We start from the raw sequence: 19,801 nt of genomic DNA, 5'->3' as shown, positions 1-19,801 counted from the left end.
TTTTCAAAGTTGAGTTACATTAACTTAATTATTGTATCAAAATGGAGTGTTCGGTTTAACAGTGTGACAGGTAATGATAATGACATGATTTTCTTTCCGTGGCCTATGGTCTACCGGTTAGCAGTCCTCCATGTCATTAGCGACCCTTGACAAAGCCTTGGGCTGCTGGATTAATCTCGGGCTGCTAACTTCCAGATAATAACCATAGCACCTTGCAAAATCATATTACTGCATAATTATATTGAGAAAAATGTGCTTGGAGGATCTTTGGCTTCTGACAAGATGAAGGAGGTATCAAAAAGTGTGAGAACTGCTGTTCTACCTTATGGTGAAGGTCATGTATGGGACATTGGAAGAGGAATCTGACATCAACAATGAAATGTATATATTGAATATGTGTTCAAAAAATTAGATGTGGAGTTGTGAAATGACATTCAGCTGGAGGATAGCTCGAGTTCTTTTAAAATCAATGGTGCAACTGTGGTCAGTTCAATATTGTTGTCACACAAACGCCTCACTATTTCCAACAAATGTGATGCATGTGACAATAGTTTGGATGGAACATGATGTTAGTTGAAATGTAGAGCTACATGAATATAGCCAATTTTCACTTCCAAAAGGTTATTATCAGTAATGTTAAATGAGCTTTGCTATAGATCCTGACTTTGTTCGATTGTGTCCTGTATGAGGGCAAAGGTCTTGTGCTTTCAGTTGGTTCAATAACCAGCCAGCTGTTACATTAGACATGATGAGGATCAAACCACCTTCTAGGAATTTATACAGTCCTGCACGAGCTGTAATTCCATCATTCAGCAAGCAGACACTGAGAGAGAGTGAACCTGATTCTTTCAGACGGATGCACCAGCAGTCTAGCTAATGAATGCTGCAATTCCGGGATATTTGCCAAAAACACCTGATAATCTCTTTCATAATATTACACAATTTGCTCATCAATTTTATACACTGATCTTGCATACAGCAGCATAATTTGCTAAAAAAGATCAGACAGACCAGAGCAGGGGAAAGAACAAATACAATTAGGACACCACTATCAGCGCCCCCTGCATTTTTAGTCCAAAGAGGATCACCAGCTGATCAGCACCGAGGTGATGGAGAAGTTTTTTACGCCTGTTTGCAGCCCCACTGCTGCAAATGAGGCCAAGCCATGGAAGCGGCATCATCAACCACATCCTCACCAGCATCACCATTACCAAGACCCTCAGTCACAGAGGTAAGATAACCATGCCTGTTAGTTAGATTTAGATTCATAGCTAATAGGCTACAAGGCTTACAAAAACAAAAAAGGTAAATGAAAGCCACAGTTTGATATTGGACTTTATAGACGAGAAGCTGCAAAAGACAGTAATTGTATTTTCTCATCACTTCTTTAAAATCAACTCTACAAATGCTGGCAGTTTTGATGAAGGTTGTACTGCATTAAAAAAAATAAATAAATAAAATTATGGATGCCCAATAAGTTAATTTTATAATTTTCCTCTTGCCCTGTAGGTACGCAGTGTCGGAAGAAATCAGTTTAGATGAAACCCACAAGCACCACCGTCGGCATCAACGGTATCTCCAAGAAAGTGCTCAGCATAACCACGATCCCCACCGTCACCATCAAACACAAGGACACCACAGTGAGGAAGATGAGATGCTCTACAACCACAGCTCTCCTGTAACTTTTGCTGGGGTTTCCTCTTCTCTCTCTTCCTCTTCATCCTCTTCATTATCCTCTTCCTCCTCTTGGTACGCAGATGCGAGCGCCAATGCTGCTTTATCTGCTCATTACGCTGTGAGGCCGCAGCACTCGCTCTCCTGCTCCAATATCCCAGATGTGCCGCGTTGTTTCAGGGAAGACGATGACAGTGAGCTGATTGTGTTTGCCACCATAAAACATCCTAACAGCAGCAGTCATGGACATGAAAGACCACAGCAGCATAGGCTTTCTTCTCTTGACCAAAGCCACAGCCGAAGTGACAATGACCTTATGCAGAGTAAATCATGTGTTCTTATAGGAAAACAAGACAGGGTACCTGATGCGGACTGTGTACCTCTGTATAAGACAGTTAGCTTGACCCGAAGCCTGGCTTTCAGTGAGGAGGACATTGTGCTAGGGGTTGGCAGGGGTCCCAAGAGAGCAGTATCCTCCAGCCTGCTACCTGGCAAAGGGATCCTCAAGAACAAGGAAACTCAAGCAGATATCCGGAAGGCTAAATCAATGGAGGTCCTGTCTCCAAGAGTTGTTAAAGGTCAAGCTCATTGTGAAAACAAAGGCGATGGGCTCACTCAGCCTGAGATAGAGCGAGTTAGGGAGAACTTTGTGAAGGGAAAGTTGCAGTTCTCAGCCTTTCTGGATGAAATTACAACACAAGTTATAAGTCCGTCGGAACTCAGCAGCCTGGGCGCAAAAAGTCTTAAAACTGCTGGGAAGACCTTTGAACCAACTGAAACAGCTGGAGCAGTCAAGCCTCAGCTTCCACCTAAAAAGTACAGAGAGAGCACAGGGGAGGTGAAGGAACAGCGTCGGAAACAGCACAACACCCAGGAGAAAGGATCTCGTATCAGCCTTCGTTCGCACCCTTGGAAACACTCTGACCACATCAGTCCAGATAAACTGGTCGCACTTGCAAATAAGAACCACCAAGGAAGCCCTTCACCTCCTCACTATCCCCAACACACTCAGTATGATCCCCACCATGGCAACAGCCATAAAGACAGGAGGCCATTACACCTTGACAGAAGGGACAGATATGCCACAAGTGGCACACGCCTCACCGATGGAACCACCACAAGCCCCGAGCTCAATCACCCAAAACTATACTACCACCAGAGACAGCAGCACAGAACATCCCAAAACCAGCACTACTTTCAGCACCAACATCAGCACAGACACCCTGGCCCTGCAGCCACATCCCCTCTGACCTCAGCCAAGAGTGCAGAACCAGTCTTCAGATCAGAGTCTCCATCTACTAAATGTGATTCTTCTAGGGCCAGAGACACCATCTCCGCAGTGACCAGTCAACGCTCAGAACACAGTGGTCAACACTGTAACCAGAATGTCCACTTTGGCCACTCTGAACAACACCCGGTGAGTTTACTTTGATAGTGTTTCTACTCTTTGCTATGTTACAAATATCATGACACAGAAAAAAATATGTCTGAACAAATTAGCATAACTTCAAAAGCACAGTGCGGATATATTCTTTAAAGTCATATTTTAATGTTTTAAACATATGTACATTATTTTCATTTAGTCAGGTATTTATACTATAATATGTTTTGGAAAATAAATCAGCCATTTTCATTGTATTTATCAGTTTTGGGAGCTTTTTAATATATTTATCAAATATAGTTAATCAGTTAGAATAAATGAATAGGGACTGGTGAATTAAAAGTTAAATAGATATACTGTAGTTTTACTTAAAAGTATAAAGACATGAATCCAAGCATGCTGTAATCTGATTCCTCTGCAATAGTCGCTGATATGAAACTGTGTAAGTCAAGTCTGGGTGCGTACACTGGTGATGTGCTTCACTGTAGAGGTGGGCAGATCGATCCTAATATCGATAATATCGATACCAATGCTGGTATTGATATTGAACGATCTTCGTGTAAAAAGATCGATACTCAAGCTATTTTTCTCTCCCGCACGCACTGACTGCTGCACAAGCAGATTCATCAAAGTCTACTCCCTGTCTGTAAAAGCAGCGCTGCGCTGTGTCACACAACACGGAGCAGCGCACCCTTGTATTGTGGTTTGTCAGCCCTCTACCTCAGAAGATTTTAAGTTGTGTTGAGTGATATTTTTTTAAACAATAATGTTGATTGTGATAATAAAGTATTTTGTTGTCACGTACAATGTTTGGCGAAATTCTGTCCTAGGTCTTTTGGATCCTTTGGATCTATGAAGCTTAAATATGAAAACGGTATCGTATCGATATCGGCGATACTGGGCCTGTATTTACTTGGTATCGGATCAATACCAAAATTCCCAGTATCGCCCACCTCTGTTGTGAAAGTGTAGTGACACGGACCCACAACAGGGGGCGTAAATGAATGGACAATGAATGAGCCGAAAATAGAACACTTTACTGTTGTGAATGTGCACAACGAAATACAGACGGTTACAGAATTTGTATGCAGTCAATCTACAGAGGTGACGTGTGGGCAGGCTCGAGGATAGAAGACGTCTGTCCAGAGAAGAACCGGATCCCACACGATTTCCACTGCCACCGAACCCGGAGAATACTGGAGCCGCCAAGTGTGTGTGTGATTAATGGGAGAAGGGTGCCATCTAGTGCCCGTACCTTCAGAGGTGAAGGAAGCGCCACCAGAGGGAGCCCTACCTCCCTTGCCCATCTGCTGTCCATCAGATTCCCTTCTGACCCCGCGTCCACCAGTGCTGGGGCTTGAAGGGTTAAATCCCCGCTCAGGATCGTAACTGGGAGACATGTGGAAATATGTGTATGTCCCATGTGAATGTCTTTGCCCACCCTTAACCCAGTTTCTAAGGGCAGGCGTTCATGTTTAACCGCTTGGGGAAGTCTCTCTGCTGATGCTCACTTGAGCCGCAGATAAAGCACTCCCCGCGGGCCAGTCTCCTCTGTCTGTTAGTTGATCTGAATTTGGCCCTGCTCGTGTCCATAGCATCGTCAGCAGGGGGAGCTGTTGCCACACGGAGCGCCGAGGCTGTGGAGCGTGGGGAGGGCGGAACCTTTTCAGACCCAGAAGGGAGAGGGACGGCGCGTGCCCGGCCACATCCTTCGTCTCGCTCCCGACGGCGTTCTTCTAATCAATTGTCTAAACGTATGACTAGATCGATAAGTCCATCAAAATCCCGCGGTTCCTCCTTGGCCACCAGGTGCTCCTTCAGGACCGGCGACAGTCCGTTCCTGAAGGCGGCGCGGAGCGCAGTCGTATTCCAGCCGGACTTCGCAGCCACGATGCGGAAGTCGACTACATATTCAGCTGCGCTCCGACGCCCCTGTCTCATAGACAGCAGCACGGTTGACGCGGTCTCGCCTCTGTTAGGGTGATTCTGAACTCCCTCACAAACCCAGTATAAGAGGTAAGGAGCCGTGAATTCTGCTCCCAAAGCGCTGTAGCCCAAGCGTGTGCCTCACCTCGAAGCAAATTAATTACATAAGCCACCCTACTGGCGTCTGACGCGTACATCACGGGACGCTGTGCAAAGACGAGCGAACACTGCGTTAAAAAGTCAGCGCACGTCTCCACACAACCCCCGTACGGCTCTGGGGGACTTATGTATGCTTCAGGGGATGGTGGGGGGGGGGGGGGGGGGGGGGGTGGGGGGGGGGGGGTCGTTGAATGACCATTGGAATGTCTATATTCGGCACCGGGCCAGCAGGAGGAGAAGCTGCAGCAGCGCCCTGAGCGCGCGCTTCCACCTGCGTGGTGAGAGCCTCCATCCTGCGATTGAGGATGACGTTCTGCTCGGTCATTAGATCCAACCGAGCAGTAAAGGCGGTGAGGATTTGCTGCAACTCACCAATTACGCCTCCTGCAGACACCTGTGCACCCTGCTCTTCCATTGGTTATCCAACAGATGGTTGACGCCCCTCGGGATCCATGACATTGGCCGAGATATCCTGTTGTGAAAGTGTAGTGACACGGCCCCACAACAGGGGGCGTAAATGAATGGACAATGAATGAGCCGAAAATAGAACACTTTACTGTTGTGAATGTGCACAACGAAATACAGACGGTTACAGAATTTGTATGCAGTCAATCTACAGAGGTGACATGTGGGCAGGCTCGAGGATAGAAGACGTCTGTCCAGAGAAGAACCGGATCCCACACGATTTCCACTGCCACCAAACGCGGAGGATACCCGAGCCGCCAAGTCCCGAGTCCCCAGGTGGCCACCGTCTCCGGCTGTCGGATCTGGTACTGCTGGCAGGAAGCAGAAACAGTTAGGTGTGGGTGTGTGCACACCCAGTAACACAGTCAGCAAAGCAGGTGGGAATTGCACCTCCACCTCCGCAATACTGAACACAGTCAGTCCACTAAACCCGACCAGTTGCTTGTCTTACGAGTCGTGAAGGGTGAACTCTGTCACCCTGCCGTCAACAACTGGTTCAGCCTCCAGCTGACACAAGCAAGTAGGGCCTTCTGAAATGGATAAACAAACTGTTACGTGCAGTACGGCACAGTATCTGGCTGAGGAATATTACCTCCAATGGTAGGCGATATCTCGGCAGCGGGGTGGAGATGTCGTCCGGCTTTTATGGAGTGGTTGATGAAGTGGAGATAGGTGACAGCTGTCATGAGTTGAAGAGTGACAGCTGTCACTCCCGGCTGTTCCCGTGAGGCGGTAGCGCCCTCTCGTGCCTGAAGCCCGCACTTCAGGCAGGGCGCCCTCTGGTGGTGGTGGGCCAGCAGTACCTCCTCTTCAGCGGCCCGCACAACAACCTCTACTTCACTGCATCCATGACACCACCCAAACATCTAGTGTCCTAGATGGCAACCACCCAGGCAGACAACTGGTCCATCCCTACATCTCTAAAGTAACTATCTACTGAAGCGTGGGTTTCCCCTTGGCCTTCTCCAGCCACTGGTGTCCTGAACACTGAGGCACCTATGTGCTGGATCATGCATAGAGAAATGTGCCACATGGCCAAAATGTCAAAGTTTGAGTCAGATTGGGCCAGAATCCAGCTCGAGCTAGATTGCCAGCCCCACTCTGGAAGGCCATTAACTGTATGTCTTTGATAGTGGGAAGAAGTGGGAGCACCTGGAGGGAACCCACCAAACATGGGGAGAACATGCAAACTACACACAAAACAGAACTGGGCATGGGTGGGAATCGAAACCCAAACCTTCTTGGTGTGAGACAAGAGTGCTTAACAGTTATTTATTCATTCACAGAGAGACTGGCAATTGCCTTAGTGGGCCAAAACAAAGGTGGTGAGGCCCAAAGATAGTCCACAGGCCCCAAATTTGATACATCTGTTATAATCAAAAGTATTATATCCAAAGCTGTGATATAACAGATATTGTCCATGTCTATGTTTTGAATACTGGATTGCTGTTTTCATGAATCACAAAAAAAACCTTGACAAGGTGAATTTAGTGTAAATAAAAAAATGAGCCACTTCTCAAAAGCTGCAGTGCTGCAGTAAAATGAAGACCAACTGAGGGAGAGAAAAGGCTGTGTTGTTGCCTTTTAGAGGAGGCGTTGTGGCTGAGTCACAGGCTTGGCAGGGTGTGTGAAACACTGACTCATACTTCAGCAATGCAGCAAACTGCAGCCCTGTGCTTTTATGGAAACACTGAAATGATCTGACTTATATGATTAAACTTCTCTTTTCAAGATCCTGCCATGTGCTTCTGTAGGGCACATGGTACAAACTTAACGTGGAAGTAGAGAGAAAAATCTTTGGTGAGCTGGCTGGTGAGACTATCACGCTGATCTTACGTAAACACACACAAGGTTATGTAACGTTTTGTGTGTGTGTGTGTGTGTGTGTGTGTGTGTGTGTCAGTTCCAGTTTAGCACACTAAAAGGTTATTATTAGTCACTCATTTCCTGGGGGCAGACAGTTTGTCACGTCCTCAGTACCACAGCTCTGGCTTATCCACAGTAATCTCATCATGAGTTTACTTTTCAGAGTTCATAAACTTAAATAGAAATCAAACACTGTAGACCAAGGATCTCATGTATCTGTATGTTTTCCACAAAGTACCAAGTCTGTAATGTATGTAATGTATCTATTAATTAAGTAATTGCAATTAAAAAGAGGCTTTAATACATTTAGATTAGATTAGATTAGATAGAACTTTTTAGATCCCATGGGAAGACTTCCTCAGGGAAATTGAGGTTCCAGCAGCATTGCATAGCAGCAGACAGGGTAAGAAGCACACAGAGCATCAAAAGTGAAAAAAGAAAACAGTTTGAAAATATAAATACAAATACACAATATAAATACCAGACATACTGATCAATACTGGTTTACTGGCTACTACACAGTAAAATCACCAGTGTAAAACTAACGAGTGGGACCATATGTTCACTGTCAGTGTTTTACTGTATATTGTTCCTGTCCTTCCCGTCCTCTGTCTTTTTGTTACTCCTCCTCCCCCTGAGTGAGGAGTTGTACAGTCTGATGGTCTGAGGGACAAAGGAGTTTTTCGGTCTGTTGGTCCTGCACTTGGGGAGGAGCAGTCTGTGGCTGAAGAGGCTCCTCTGGTTGCTGATGACGGTGTGCAGAGGGTGACTGGCATTGTCCATAATGTCCATCAGTTCATCAACCAACCACAGAGCCAGCCCACCTGATCAGTTTGTCCAACCTGGATGTGTCCTTCTTGGATGTGCTCCCCCCCCATTTCACCATGGTGTAAAAAGAGGACGCTGGCTACTATGGACTGGTAGAACATCCACAGGAGTTTCCTGCAGATGTTAAATGACCGCAACCTCCCCAGAAAGTACAGTTTGTTTGCAAATTAAAAGTATTTATTTAAAAATGCATCAACTAAATCACAAATTAATTAATTAATTGACATTGGACAAGAGGTGGGATACACCCTGGACAGGCTGTCACATCAAGACAAACTCACGAACACCTACAGTCAAAGAGTCACCTTTTCATCAAACCTACACGTCTTTGGAAGTGGGAGGAAGTTGGAACACCCGGAGGAAACCCACGCAAACCCAACACCTGGTGTGTCCAGGTGTTGGGCTTGAGACCAGAAGATCCTCAGTTCAAATCCACACCTGACTGGAAAATCACTATTGGCCCTTGGGCAAGGTCCTTAATCCCCTATTGCACCTGGGGTGTAGCGAGCACCTTGTATGGCAGCACCCTGACATCGGGGTGAATGTGAGGCATAATTGTAAAGCACTTTGAGTGTCTGATGCAGATGGAAAAGCGCTATATAAATGCAGTCCATTTACCATTTCACATACAAATTCTACACAAAAAGGACCCGGTGGGAAGCAACCTGGAACCTTCTACCTGTGAGGCAACAGTGCTAACCACTAAGCCACCTGTGAGAAAAAAGAAAAAGAAAATTACAAATCAAATATTTATCCGTCAATAAATTAACAATGAATTAGGAAAACATTAAACAGTTAATAGGTATATCATTTAAAAATATAGAAATTGATTCATATCACAGATTTAAATCACGGAATTAAATCTTTCTTTGAAAATGCAATTTTAAAAGAAGAATAAAATTCCTCAGGTTTCTAAAGTTTGATGTTTAATTTGTTTCCATTTGATTGCTTTTGCATACTAGTGATTCTGTTTGCTCACTCATTTAGCCTCTACTTTTAGCCTTTCCATGACGTGGTAGAAAAAGGAAAGAATGCAAATTAGGTATGGATTAAAGGATCTGATTTGTTGAAGAGCCAGTGGCTGTGTGTTCGCCTTCTCTGCTGGTTTTTCCAACACTGTTTAGGCATCAAAAAAGATACTAGCGTTAGGCATAATGTTAGTATCTTTGGGCATCAAGAAGACCCATTTTAGGAACACACTGAAGGCGTATGTGCCTTGGATATTTTTCATCGGCTTTGATGATATATTGGGAATTTTAAGGCACATTGCCAAAGAATTGGTTTTACAGTACATTCAAGTGCACATTGGATTGAAATTTGTATCAGTGATGCAGCTCAATTACAGGACTTAATTTGACTCCTCTTTCCTTTTTACATGGCATTATTGTAAAGCTAATTTTCATATATTGCAATGCTAAGTTTCATATTTAAAGTGCTTATATAAAACCTTTCAGCAAGACAGTTTAGCACATCAGGAGTTTTAAAAATACAACAGATGCACATATAATGCGTTTTAAATGGTGCTGCTCACGTGTTCCATCCCTCTCTCATAGACCATATGGGGTCAGTACATCTCAAGTCACCCAGCAGGTTCCAGGTCACCCTCTCAGATTCTTCTGAAAAAAAAAAAAAAAATTGCAAGTGCTCCTTTACTACAGATATGTAAAGCCCCAAAATATTGGGTCTGTATCTCAAATACTGTTAAAGCCACAGCCCCTGGAATTTTAGTTCATTATTTGAATTTTACCAAACGAGGCTCTCGGTGCACTTTCGGTAAATGATTTAAGTATTAAATCAGTCATCATTTCTGCTGTGGTAATTATGTACAAGTAATGGCTTGTCATCACCTGTGGTGTTTGTGACTTTTAAATAAAAGTCCAAACTGCAGTCTGGACAAACGTGCAGTATTGCACAACTATTTATTCTTTCTTTAACCTTTATTTAACCAGATAATAAAAACCCATTGAGATCAAGACCTCTTTGGTGACCTGGCCAAGAAAGACAGCAGCACACCACATACAAGACAAGACAAATAAAACAACACAACCACCATAAAACACAAAGCTGTAGGCTCCAACAACAACAATTAATGGTTTAAGACACAAACTGCTCAAATTATTTTAGTTGTCGATTTTCCAGTAACGAATGGAAAGCTGTCAGCAAAACCAGCTCCGATTGAAGGGCATTCCAGGAAGAGGGGGAAGCAAAACTGAAGGCATTCTTTCCCTGTTCCATTCGGAAAATTCAAAATGTCATCCGAACATAAGGCATAGCAGCTTACAGTTCTCTGCAAAAAAGTAGACAAGTAGGTAGGAACTAGCCAAATAAAAGCCTTATATACCAAAGTCATCCAATGTGTGTGTCGTCTTACTTCCAAAGAGGGCCAGCTTTGGCATAAAGTTCTGCAGCGTTGCTATATTGCATTTCTTTACACTGTACATCTACAGTGTGTTTGTTTTTCTGGCCACCGAGTGCCCATTTTAAAGGCTATCATTTGTATACAGCTCATTTGCAGCAGAGAAATAGATCACAGAGTGCACAGACACTCTATTTTTCCCCTCCCTGTGGTTGAAACAGTAAAAGTGTGAGTACACAAGATAAAGAGATATAAGACAAACAAACAATCTACTCTGGTAATGTATTTTAAATGTATCCTGTATGGTTTAGTAAGAATTCCCTTTGTGTTGTTTTATTTGTAGGACACGTTGTTTGATGCTGATCATCTCCAGTAAGTGCATATTCTGTTTTTCATTTACATGGTTTCTTTCTCAGTCCACTTTGATTCTCTCTGAGTGATGCATCTGTTGTTATTGATTGAACTAATATTCATCCTCTGTCTTTTTCCACTGCTGTCGTCAGAGGTACACTGTAGTTATCACTATTAATGAGCATACAGTACACGACGGTAAAATTTAAGCAGACAGGGGCTTTAAAAAAATTGCTGTGACTACCTCTTGAAGAAAGAACAAGTTTTGCAACCTGTCTGCTTGGGTGATTGTCCAGGCAGACAAACTGGTCCATCTCCATCTCTCAAAAATAACCATCTAACTACCACAGTCAGGTGAAACATGGGTGTCTCCTTGACCTTCTCCAGTCACTGTGGTCTTCAACACTCAGGCACCTGTGTGCTGGATCATGCAGAGAAACACACCACATGGCCAACATTTCAAAGCTGACATTCCCTCATAATGCAAGTGATACACCTCATGTGAGTCTCACAAAGTATTCCTTCGTTTAACATAAAGTAATTCCAGCAGGACACGAAGATCCTCTGAAGAGGCCAGGTACCAAAGACATCTGCCCATCACCTTATGTCACTGGTTAGCATCCAAATTTCACAGCATACAATAAGACACTAGGCACCAGGACTCTGAAGACTTTGGGACCCTGAAGACTTTGATCTTTGTTCTTCTACAAAAATACCAGCATTGGCAAACACCTCTGTCCAGTGATCTCATGAGTCCATAAGCTTTTCTGAGGTATCATTCAATCTCAAATGATGAGGACCCATAGGTGTGAATGTCACTGCTTTGACAAATGAATGTCTCTACACTTTCACTGCATACACATACACCTCTGGTGTCTGAGTCCAGGAAGACATTAAAAGCCTGGTTCTTAAGTCTTGAGCCAGGACAATCACAAACCCAGACACTCTGATTCTTCACCTAGCTGTTCACGCACTGCAATCAGAGGTTTCGCAATGATCACAGCGTCTTCCACAAAGTCAAATTCAAGAAACCTTTCCTCAAAACAAAAGCCCCTAAGTTACTGTTTTCCACAGCCATATCCAACACCCAGTTCATGCAAGCACTGAACAGTGTAGGAGCCAAAGCATATCCCTGAGGAACACCATCAACTGAATTGAACACTTTGCAAAAATCAACACAGGTTGCAAAGAAGCACTGTTGATATTCACACTTGCATTTTGTGAGTACTTGCAGGGCTAGAATGTAGTTGAAGGTTGATTTCTTAAGCCAGACTGTTCTGGTTGCTGAGCAGCAAGTAGCTGGATTTGAATCCTATTAAGAATAATCCTTGCAAAAACCTTCCCTGGCACAGAGAGAAGTGTAATACTCCTATAGTTGTTGTAATCCATTGCAATCACCCTTTCCTTTCCAGACTGGGACAACAAATCCTTTCTTCCAGTCTGTAGGGATGACACCTGTAACATTGGAGAACAGCATCTCCAACAGGCTGGGAGGAACTCAGCTCCTATGCAACAGATCCCTGGAGCTTTCCCTGCCTTCAGCTATCTCATGCTCTTTGTGATGTTAGTGGTTCACAGTTTACTGGAGAATCAGCTGCAAGACTCCTGGTACTGTAGATGTCAGATGTCAGACATCTACAGTATCGCAGGATCAGCCTCTAGCAGGAGGCTCAGCCTCATACAACTGCTCAAAGTTGCCACCCCAGCTTGACAGTACAGCACAGGCATCTGTCAGATCTGAACCATCTTCTGCCATAAATGCAGTGGGAGGAGGTATAAGTTAGGAGGAACAAAGTGTATTGATTCCTTTCTAAGCAGGTTGAGGGTCATTGGACCACAGACGGTGTGTCACCTGATCACATATTCCTCTAAATTCTTCCTTGTCCACTCTCAGGGCCATCACAGCCCACTTTCTCAGCTCCCTGTACACCCTAGAATTTCCATCAAGCCATACACTACGACGACTCTGGATGATATTTAGAGTACCCTCAGATATGAAACATCTCCTACTTTATGCAAAGGCACATGGCAAGAATTAAAAATAAACTAAAATAAATGAAACATTTGGGGGAAAAACCCACATAGAATTGTAATACATAAAAACATAAAAAACTCATGGGTCAAAAACATTAAAAACAAAAACAGGGCCAGTCAACTGTGCAATTTATTTTCAATGCGTCATTCAGTCAAGCTTTGCTTCAAAATGAGCTCACAAAACTAAAATAGCAGCACCTGATCTACATGTATGAGGTCAGTCAGAGGAATGATGTTGTGCGTCATTGCTTCTGAATAATCTCCTCTGAATAATGCCAAGTACATCCTGTGACTATACTCCATGTTCCATCATCCTTGTGTTCAGGGCACTGCAGGAGGAGAATGCAGATCTTCAGCAGAATTTGCTCCAGACGCTGGTTTGCATTGAGAGTCTAGAGGCTGAGTTACAGAAGACCAGGGAGGAGCTCAGCCAGATCAAAGAGAAGCATAAAAGGTTGGGGATCATCAACATGACAAAATAAGAGTAACATGATATCATGGATTAGCACTGAACCAGGGTCAGGCACAAACAGGCTGTGCTGCTTCAGTATATTCACTGCAGTCTGCTGGGTGAATACAGCAGCAATAGTTTCATGCCTTTCTGTTATTTCTGTGGGCGTTAAGGTTTGTGCTGGTTGGCACAGGCTCGGGGCAGCTGTCTCTCAGCTCTTTCACACTCACTATTGAATTTCTTGTTGTGACTCAGATCCTGCAGGCCTGTATTCATCACCGGCCAACTGCTGCTGCCCTACAGACACATGCATTCAGAATCAGAATCAAATTTAGTGCCAAGAAAGTTCTCACATACAAGGAATTTGACCTGGTGTTGTTGGTGCATAAACAACAAGAAAAAGGAAGGAAAAAAACACTTCTGTAAGAAGTAAAAGAGTCAAATAGGCAAAACTATGTTCACTATGAAATAAATATAATGTAACCGTACAGTTAAACCATGAAAGTGGTTTACAGGTGTGCAGTATGTTTCAGTGCAGGGATGGCCAACCTGTACTTTGTGGAAGGAGGCGGGGGAGGGAGGGTAAGTGGGGTTTTCTGGCATTATTTATTAGTCCAGCTGCAGATGGAAAGAAGCTGTTTTTCTGTCTTGAAGTTTTAGTCCTGATGGATCTCAGCCACCTGCCAGAGGGGAGGGTGACAAAAAGTTTGTGTCCTGGGTGAGAGGGATCGGCCGCTATCTTCCTTGTTTGCCTCAGGGCCCTGGAGGTGTACAGGTCCTGTAGGGATGGCAGACTGCAGTCGATCACCTTCTCTGCTGCATGGATGATACCCTGCAGTCTCCACCTGTTCTTTGCAGTGACAGCAGCATACCAGATGGTGACGGAGGAGTAGATGATGGACTCAATGATGGTAGAGTAGAAGTTCACCATCACTGTTGAATGAATGAATGAATGAAAACTGTTTATTTCGAACATTTGATACAACAACAATTACAAGATAGATCAGTAAAGACAACAACAAAAAAGTTCCTACTGTGTACCCAACATGTCTGAAAAGGGGTAGGGTGAAGCATCAAGCACCTGTTGATGGCAGGTTGAACTTCCTCAGCTGATGCAGAAAGTACATCCTCTGTTGTGCTCTCTTGATGAGAGAGCTGATGTTCAGCTCCCACTTGAGGTCCTGGGTGACGGTGATCCACAGGTAACAGAAGGACTCCACGATGGTGACTGGGGAGTCACACAGGGTGATAGGGTGGCAAGGACTGGGTTCTTTCTGAAGTTAACCATTTCCTCTGTCTTGAGGGCGTTGAGCTTAAGATTGTTCTGTGTGCACCAGGACACCAGGTGGTTGATCTCACGTCTGCAGGCACACTCGTCCCCATTCATCGCTCTGCGGCAGTATGGAGTGAACAGCTCACACTCTGCTGGTTGTACTTCTATGTGGGCAATGCATTAGGAGAGGTTAAATGCAAATTTTCCATTTTCAAAGCAGTGCTGGCATAGATCTCACATCACTGAGTCATGTAATTGTGCTCCTGCAAAAAACAAAAACAATGCATGAAACTGGGATTTCTTTTCATGATGAAGCAAGTAAAAGTAGCTTTATTATCAGTGTCTTTAGGCCTAAATATACAGCTCAGGACAGTGTGGGCTACACATCAAGATTTACATCTGTTTATTTTTGTCCTGTTTTAGCCTCCTGGAGACTGAAAGCAGACAGGACAGTAACCTGCACCCTGCAGTAAGAAAACACCACAAAGCCAATGATACAACGTGAAGAATCTGCTATAAAACTGACAAAAAAACAACAAAACAAACAAAACACTCTGTGCCTGTTTGCAGTCGGAGAGCCGAAGCAGTGACACAAAGTACCTGTTAAACCTTGTGACACAACTGAGCGCAGAGCTGCAGGAAGCACACAAAACCATCGCTGCCCTGGAGAACATCAATGTGAGCACACCACCACCTACTGGACAGATATGCGCCACACACGCAGACAAATTAAAAATTCAACACAAGTCGATGAATTTCATTAAATATATTCATTGATTTTTGTCATCTTTTTTGTTGTTATTGCGGAGTCATGTTTCAGACAAGCCATTAAAAGCGTTCAGGTTTGTCCAAATTGGAATAATGATCAATTTACTTAATATACTATGCTCCTTAATCAAAATATAGCAAAATATGTGTTTTGTTTTTCAAAGTGACATTTGGAAATTTCTAATGTGTTGTTTTATTGACATACTAAAGAAGAAAAATAATCAAAAACCACATTATACAAAACATTAGGGTGGTTAAGACTTCTTTTTTTTTTTTTTGCACAATAGATTTTTTTTTTTTCCAAAGATCCACAATTGGAATGAATTCAACTTTATTTTTAGTTTGGTCACTTCAGTGTTTGAGATCTAACAATATCAAAATGCATCCCCTTGGACTTCACAAATAGCTGCTTTCCAATCCCACTCCTGTTCAAAGGACACCTCGGAATTGAGACACACTTGTCACATGCACGTTTTCATATATGGGGAGTGACATGGGCACTTTAGTAGTAGTGGTAGTACTTAAGATTTTGTGTTGCATCATCAGCACTTGTGCTAAAAGTATGGTGCCATACTTTTCTATTCTTTTCTTTTTCCTTTGAACTTTTTACCTTTTCATTTTTCCAAGTAATGTAACAGCAGCATAGTAGTAGTAATAGTAATAGGATACATGAACATTTCCAAGTCACTGAATATGTCTTGAACTTTATTTACATCCATTATGAAGAAATGTGAACAGTATGGCACTCTGTAGTAAATCTGTGTGGAGTAGACAGTTCTCAAAAACTGAGGGACTGTGCAAGAAGGAGAAGAGTGAGGAAAAGCCACCAAGAGATCCAGACAACCCAGAAGTTACAGGCTTCTGTTGCTGTGATTGGAGAAATTGTGCATACTGCATGTTTTGCATTTTGTATCCCCAGTTATACAGCTTCATGATATGGTGAGACAGAGGAGCGTTTTCTTTCACCAAAACATCAAATCTAGGCTTACATCTCACATATACCTTCTGGCAAACTGCAGTTTCAGGCCTTCTTTTTAATAAAATCCTCCTCTACACCACTTCATCATGAAGCTGTATAACTGGGGATACAAAATGCAAAATATGCACTATGCACAATTTCTCCAATCACAGGCCTGTAACTTCTTCCGGGTTGTCTGGATGTCTTGGTAGCTTTCCTCACTCTTCTCCTTCTTGCACAGTCACTCATTTTTTGAGAACTGTCTCCTCCACCCAGATCTACCATAGAGTGCCATACTGTTTGTATATTTTCATAAGTGATGTAAATAAAGATCAAGACATATTCAGTGACTTGGAAATGTTCATGTATCCATCCCCTGACTTGTCTGAAGAAAACTGGCAATTGAACTAATCATTTACAGGTATTATACCAAAGGGGTTGATTACTTATGCAACCCATCATCTTGGCTTTTATATTTTTAATTAATTTATATCAAGGTTTAGAAATTTACTTTCAGTTTGAGTCTAAGGAAGATAATTGTAGAACTTTATATATATATATATATATATATATATATATATATATATATATATATATATATATATATATATATATATCACTGGACAAAAGCAAAAGTCCCTGTGTTTTTGTATGGTTTTCCATGTAATAAACACCATATATACAGATTTTGTATAATGGATTTTTGCTCACATCAGACAAAATGTCCTGTTCCATCGTAATGTATTTCCTTTAAAACTGGTGTTATGAACTGTTTCATCAAGTTTGCACTCTGACACGATGGAATGCTATATCCACTTAATATTACAGTATTAAGAATTCTACAATTAATTGTAGTATCTTCTGTTTCCCATTCAGACAATTGAGTTATGTGTGACCAGTTGACATAACTAGATGAAGTAAATCTTGCATTAAGTAAATATAGCTTACATATATAGATTAAATAACTATATTTGCTTTTTTACAATGTGACTGTTGAAGATGCATCTATTATAGGAAAACAAAAAACTGATATTTCCTTTTTTCTCGTACATCAAAATCAGAGTTGATGTTGATGTTTGTGTCACACCTCCAGCTGCCGTGCTTAATAAAGGAGTTACTGGAGAAGCACTTTGATTCAGCTGAGTCCATACAGAGTTTTCTGAAGACCTGTGATTCAATCAGCACTTCTTCCACCGTGCACCAATTCCACACAAACAGAGTGGACGAAGCAGCACATGATTGGCTCACGCAATCAGTATCCAGTCCAAAGAAAGTCCCTGCCTTCATGCCCTGGAAACTGGGAACAGCACCTGTAGGAAATGAAGAGTATTTCTCACATCGTCACCAATCCAGTCACAGCTCACCTTTCTCTGTGACTGATGTCAGCAATAAGAAAACAGCTGCCAGTTTTACTGCCAGACTACAACCCCTCTGTCCTCAGGGCATCGCTGCTGACACGCCTTCAGATGTCCATCAGGCCTGTGTTGGTGCAGACAGCTGGAGCAGGCAGCGAGGGGGAGAGGCTGCTGATTTGGATGTGAAACAGCTCTTTGAGGATTTCATGCAGCAGCTGCAGGCAGGTGTGGACAGGCAGCAGCAGGACGGGCAGGATCAGGTGCAGGGAGAAGGAAAGCTGACAGCCAGGCAGCCAGAATAAAAATAATCCATGTGTGATTATAAATACATATTCCATTTCACAGCACCGATTTATACAGTGTCATTTTTCACAGAGTCCTGTGATAGACTGGTGTCCTAGATATAGACAGACACACACTTTCACACCCACACGTACATGGTGAATTTCCAGAATCACCTTCACCTCCCTGCTGTGTTGTCTGCATCTGTGTGTTCTTGTGCACTCCCAGTCTGCTGCTTGTGTGTATGTGTGTGCGCCGTGCACGTTGTTTCCACCCTTTACCCATATCTGGTGTGTCAAGTGGTCTTCAGGTCAGTCCTGTCAGTTGTTTTTTATGTTGATCTTGTCTGTCCTCGGCTTCTTCTCTGCATCCTCACCTGTCTGTTGCACATGATGTCTTCTTCGTCTGTGATTTTTTATGTCTTGGTGTTTTTGGTTTTGCAGTGTTTATTTCAGTCTCTCTTTCCAGTGGTTATCTATTTGAATTCTTGGTGTACAATCTGTCTGCCATTTTGAGTCTTTGTGATGCCTGCTTTTTTGGTTATTTCTTATGAATCAGTTTTTATCACCTTCATGCTCAGGTCTTCAGTTCATCATGTTTTTTATTCTCTAACTCACCAGTCATTTTTGCAGTTTATGGTTTGAGTTATTTGTCTTGGTATACTACCCTCTTGTTTTGTTTTTTTTGTTAGTTATTCACGTTGTAGTCACCCTTGCTTGTGTAAGTCTCTTCTCTGCTGCTCCCTTGTGTTTTGTTCTTTTATCATATGTTGCAGCCTACTTTGATTATCACACGTTTCCAGCCACCCTGTGCTTTAATTTGTTTGTGTACTTAAACCACACCCTTTTACTCTTTACTTTGCAGGTCCATTATTGTGTGTTGCCTCTCTCCTGTATTGCTAGTAATTCTTTCACAGTTGTGAGTATTTGGTTATGGTTTTTGTCCTCCTTATACAACTATTTGAGTTAACCTGGTCCTCCTCATCTCACCTCCTGAATCCCTTCATCCAGAGTGGATTAAATTGTATTTTTGTTGGAACTTGTGTTAACCCCCAAAACATGAATCAGCTGCAAATCATGGATTATCCGCAAACCATTAATTGCAAAATGTGAATACTGAAAAAATATCTCCCAAAACATGAATGTGGGTCTCACAAAACGTGAATATCATTCATGATATATATATACATTTTTTTTCAGTTTAAGTAGTTTATGGCTTTCAGTTTATGGCTCAGTTACTGCAGGAAATCCTGATCGCAAACCCTATCGCCGCAAAATGATTTCTTTTTTAAATTTATGGCGGTGGGCGGTAGTCACTACAGCCAGTGAGGTGGGGGGGGTGATGTGAGCAGCTCTCGCTTCTGGTGTCAAGCGCATGGCCTTGCTGGGTGTGTCCTGCTCCAGGGACAGCGACAGGTAAGGAGTTTGACTGGGACGGTCCACCTGTCAAACTCACTCCCCCTCCATGAAACGGCTCAATAATCTTAAGAGAAACGTTGTAGAAAAACAAACACTAGTTTCTAACATCAGGAAGGTAGACAACGAGCTACAACCTTATATAAACTAGACCCCCACCCCCTGCCAAAAAAAACAACAAAAAAAACATTTTTGCGACGATAGGGTGTGCAATCAAGCTTTCCTGCAGTAATTGATCCATAAACTGAAATCCATGAAC

The 19,801-nt window shown here is 43.0% G+C and overlaps 1 protein-coding gene across 1 annotated transcript; it reads left to right on the top strand.

Annotated features, from left to right (window-relative positions):
- The first annotated feature begins 488 nt into the window (after positions 1-488).
- LOC117520556 lies at positions 489-18,239 on the top strand. Its single transcript, XM_034181869.1, has 7 exons — positions 489-1,231; positions 1,510-3,091; positions 10,999-11,027; positions 13,366-13,494; positions 15,188-15,233; positions 15,335-15,442; positions 17,584-18,239. Exons 1-7 carry the CDS (start codon positions 1,110-1,112, stop codon positions 18,145-18,147), a joined length of 2,580 nt encoding a protein of 859 aa, XP_034037760.1. The 5' UTR covers positions 489-1,109; the 3' UTR covers positions 18,148-18,239.
- Positions 18,240-19,801: the final 1,562 nt, after the last annotated feature.

This window comes from Thalassophryne amazonica, chromosome 11, assembly GCF_902500255.1.
Source record: "Thalassophryne amazonica chromosome 11, fThaAma1.1, whole genome shotgun sequence".
In the NCBI taxonomy this organism is placed as follows: Eukaryota; Metazoa; Chordata; class Actinopteri; order Batrachoidiformes; family Batrachoididae; genus Thalassophryne; species Thalassophryne amazonica.
Note: the sequence above shows the minus strand (reverse complement) of the source record. Positions and strands in the feature narration are given on the sequence as shown.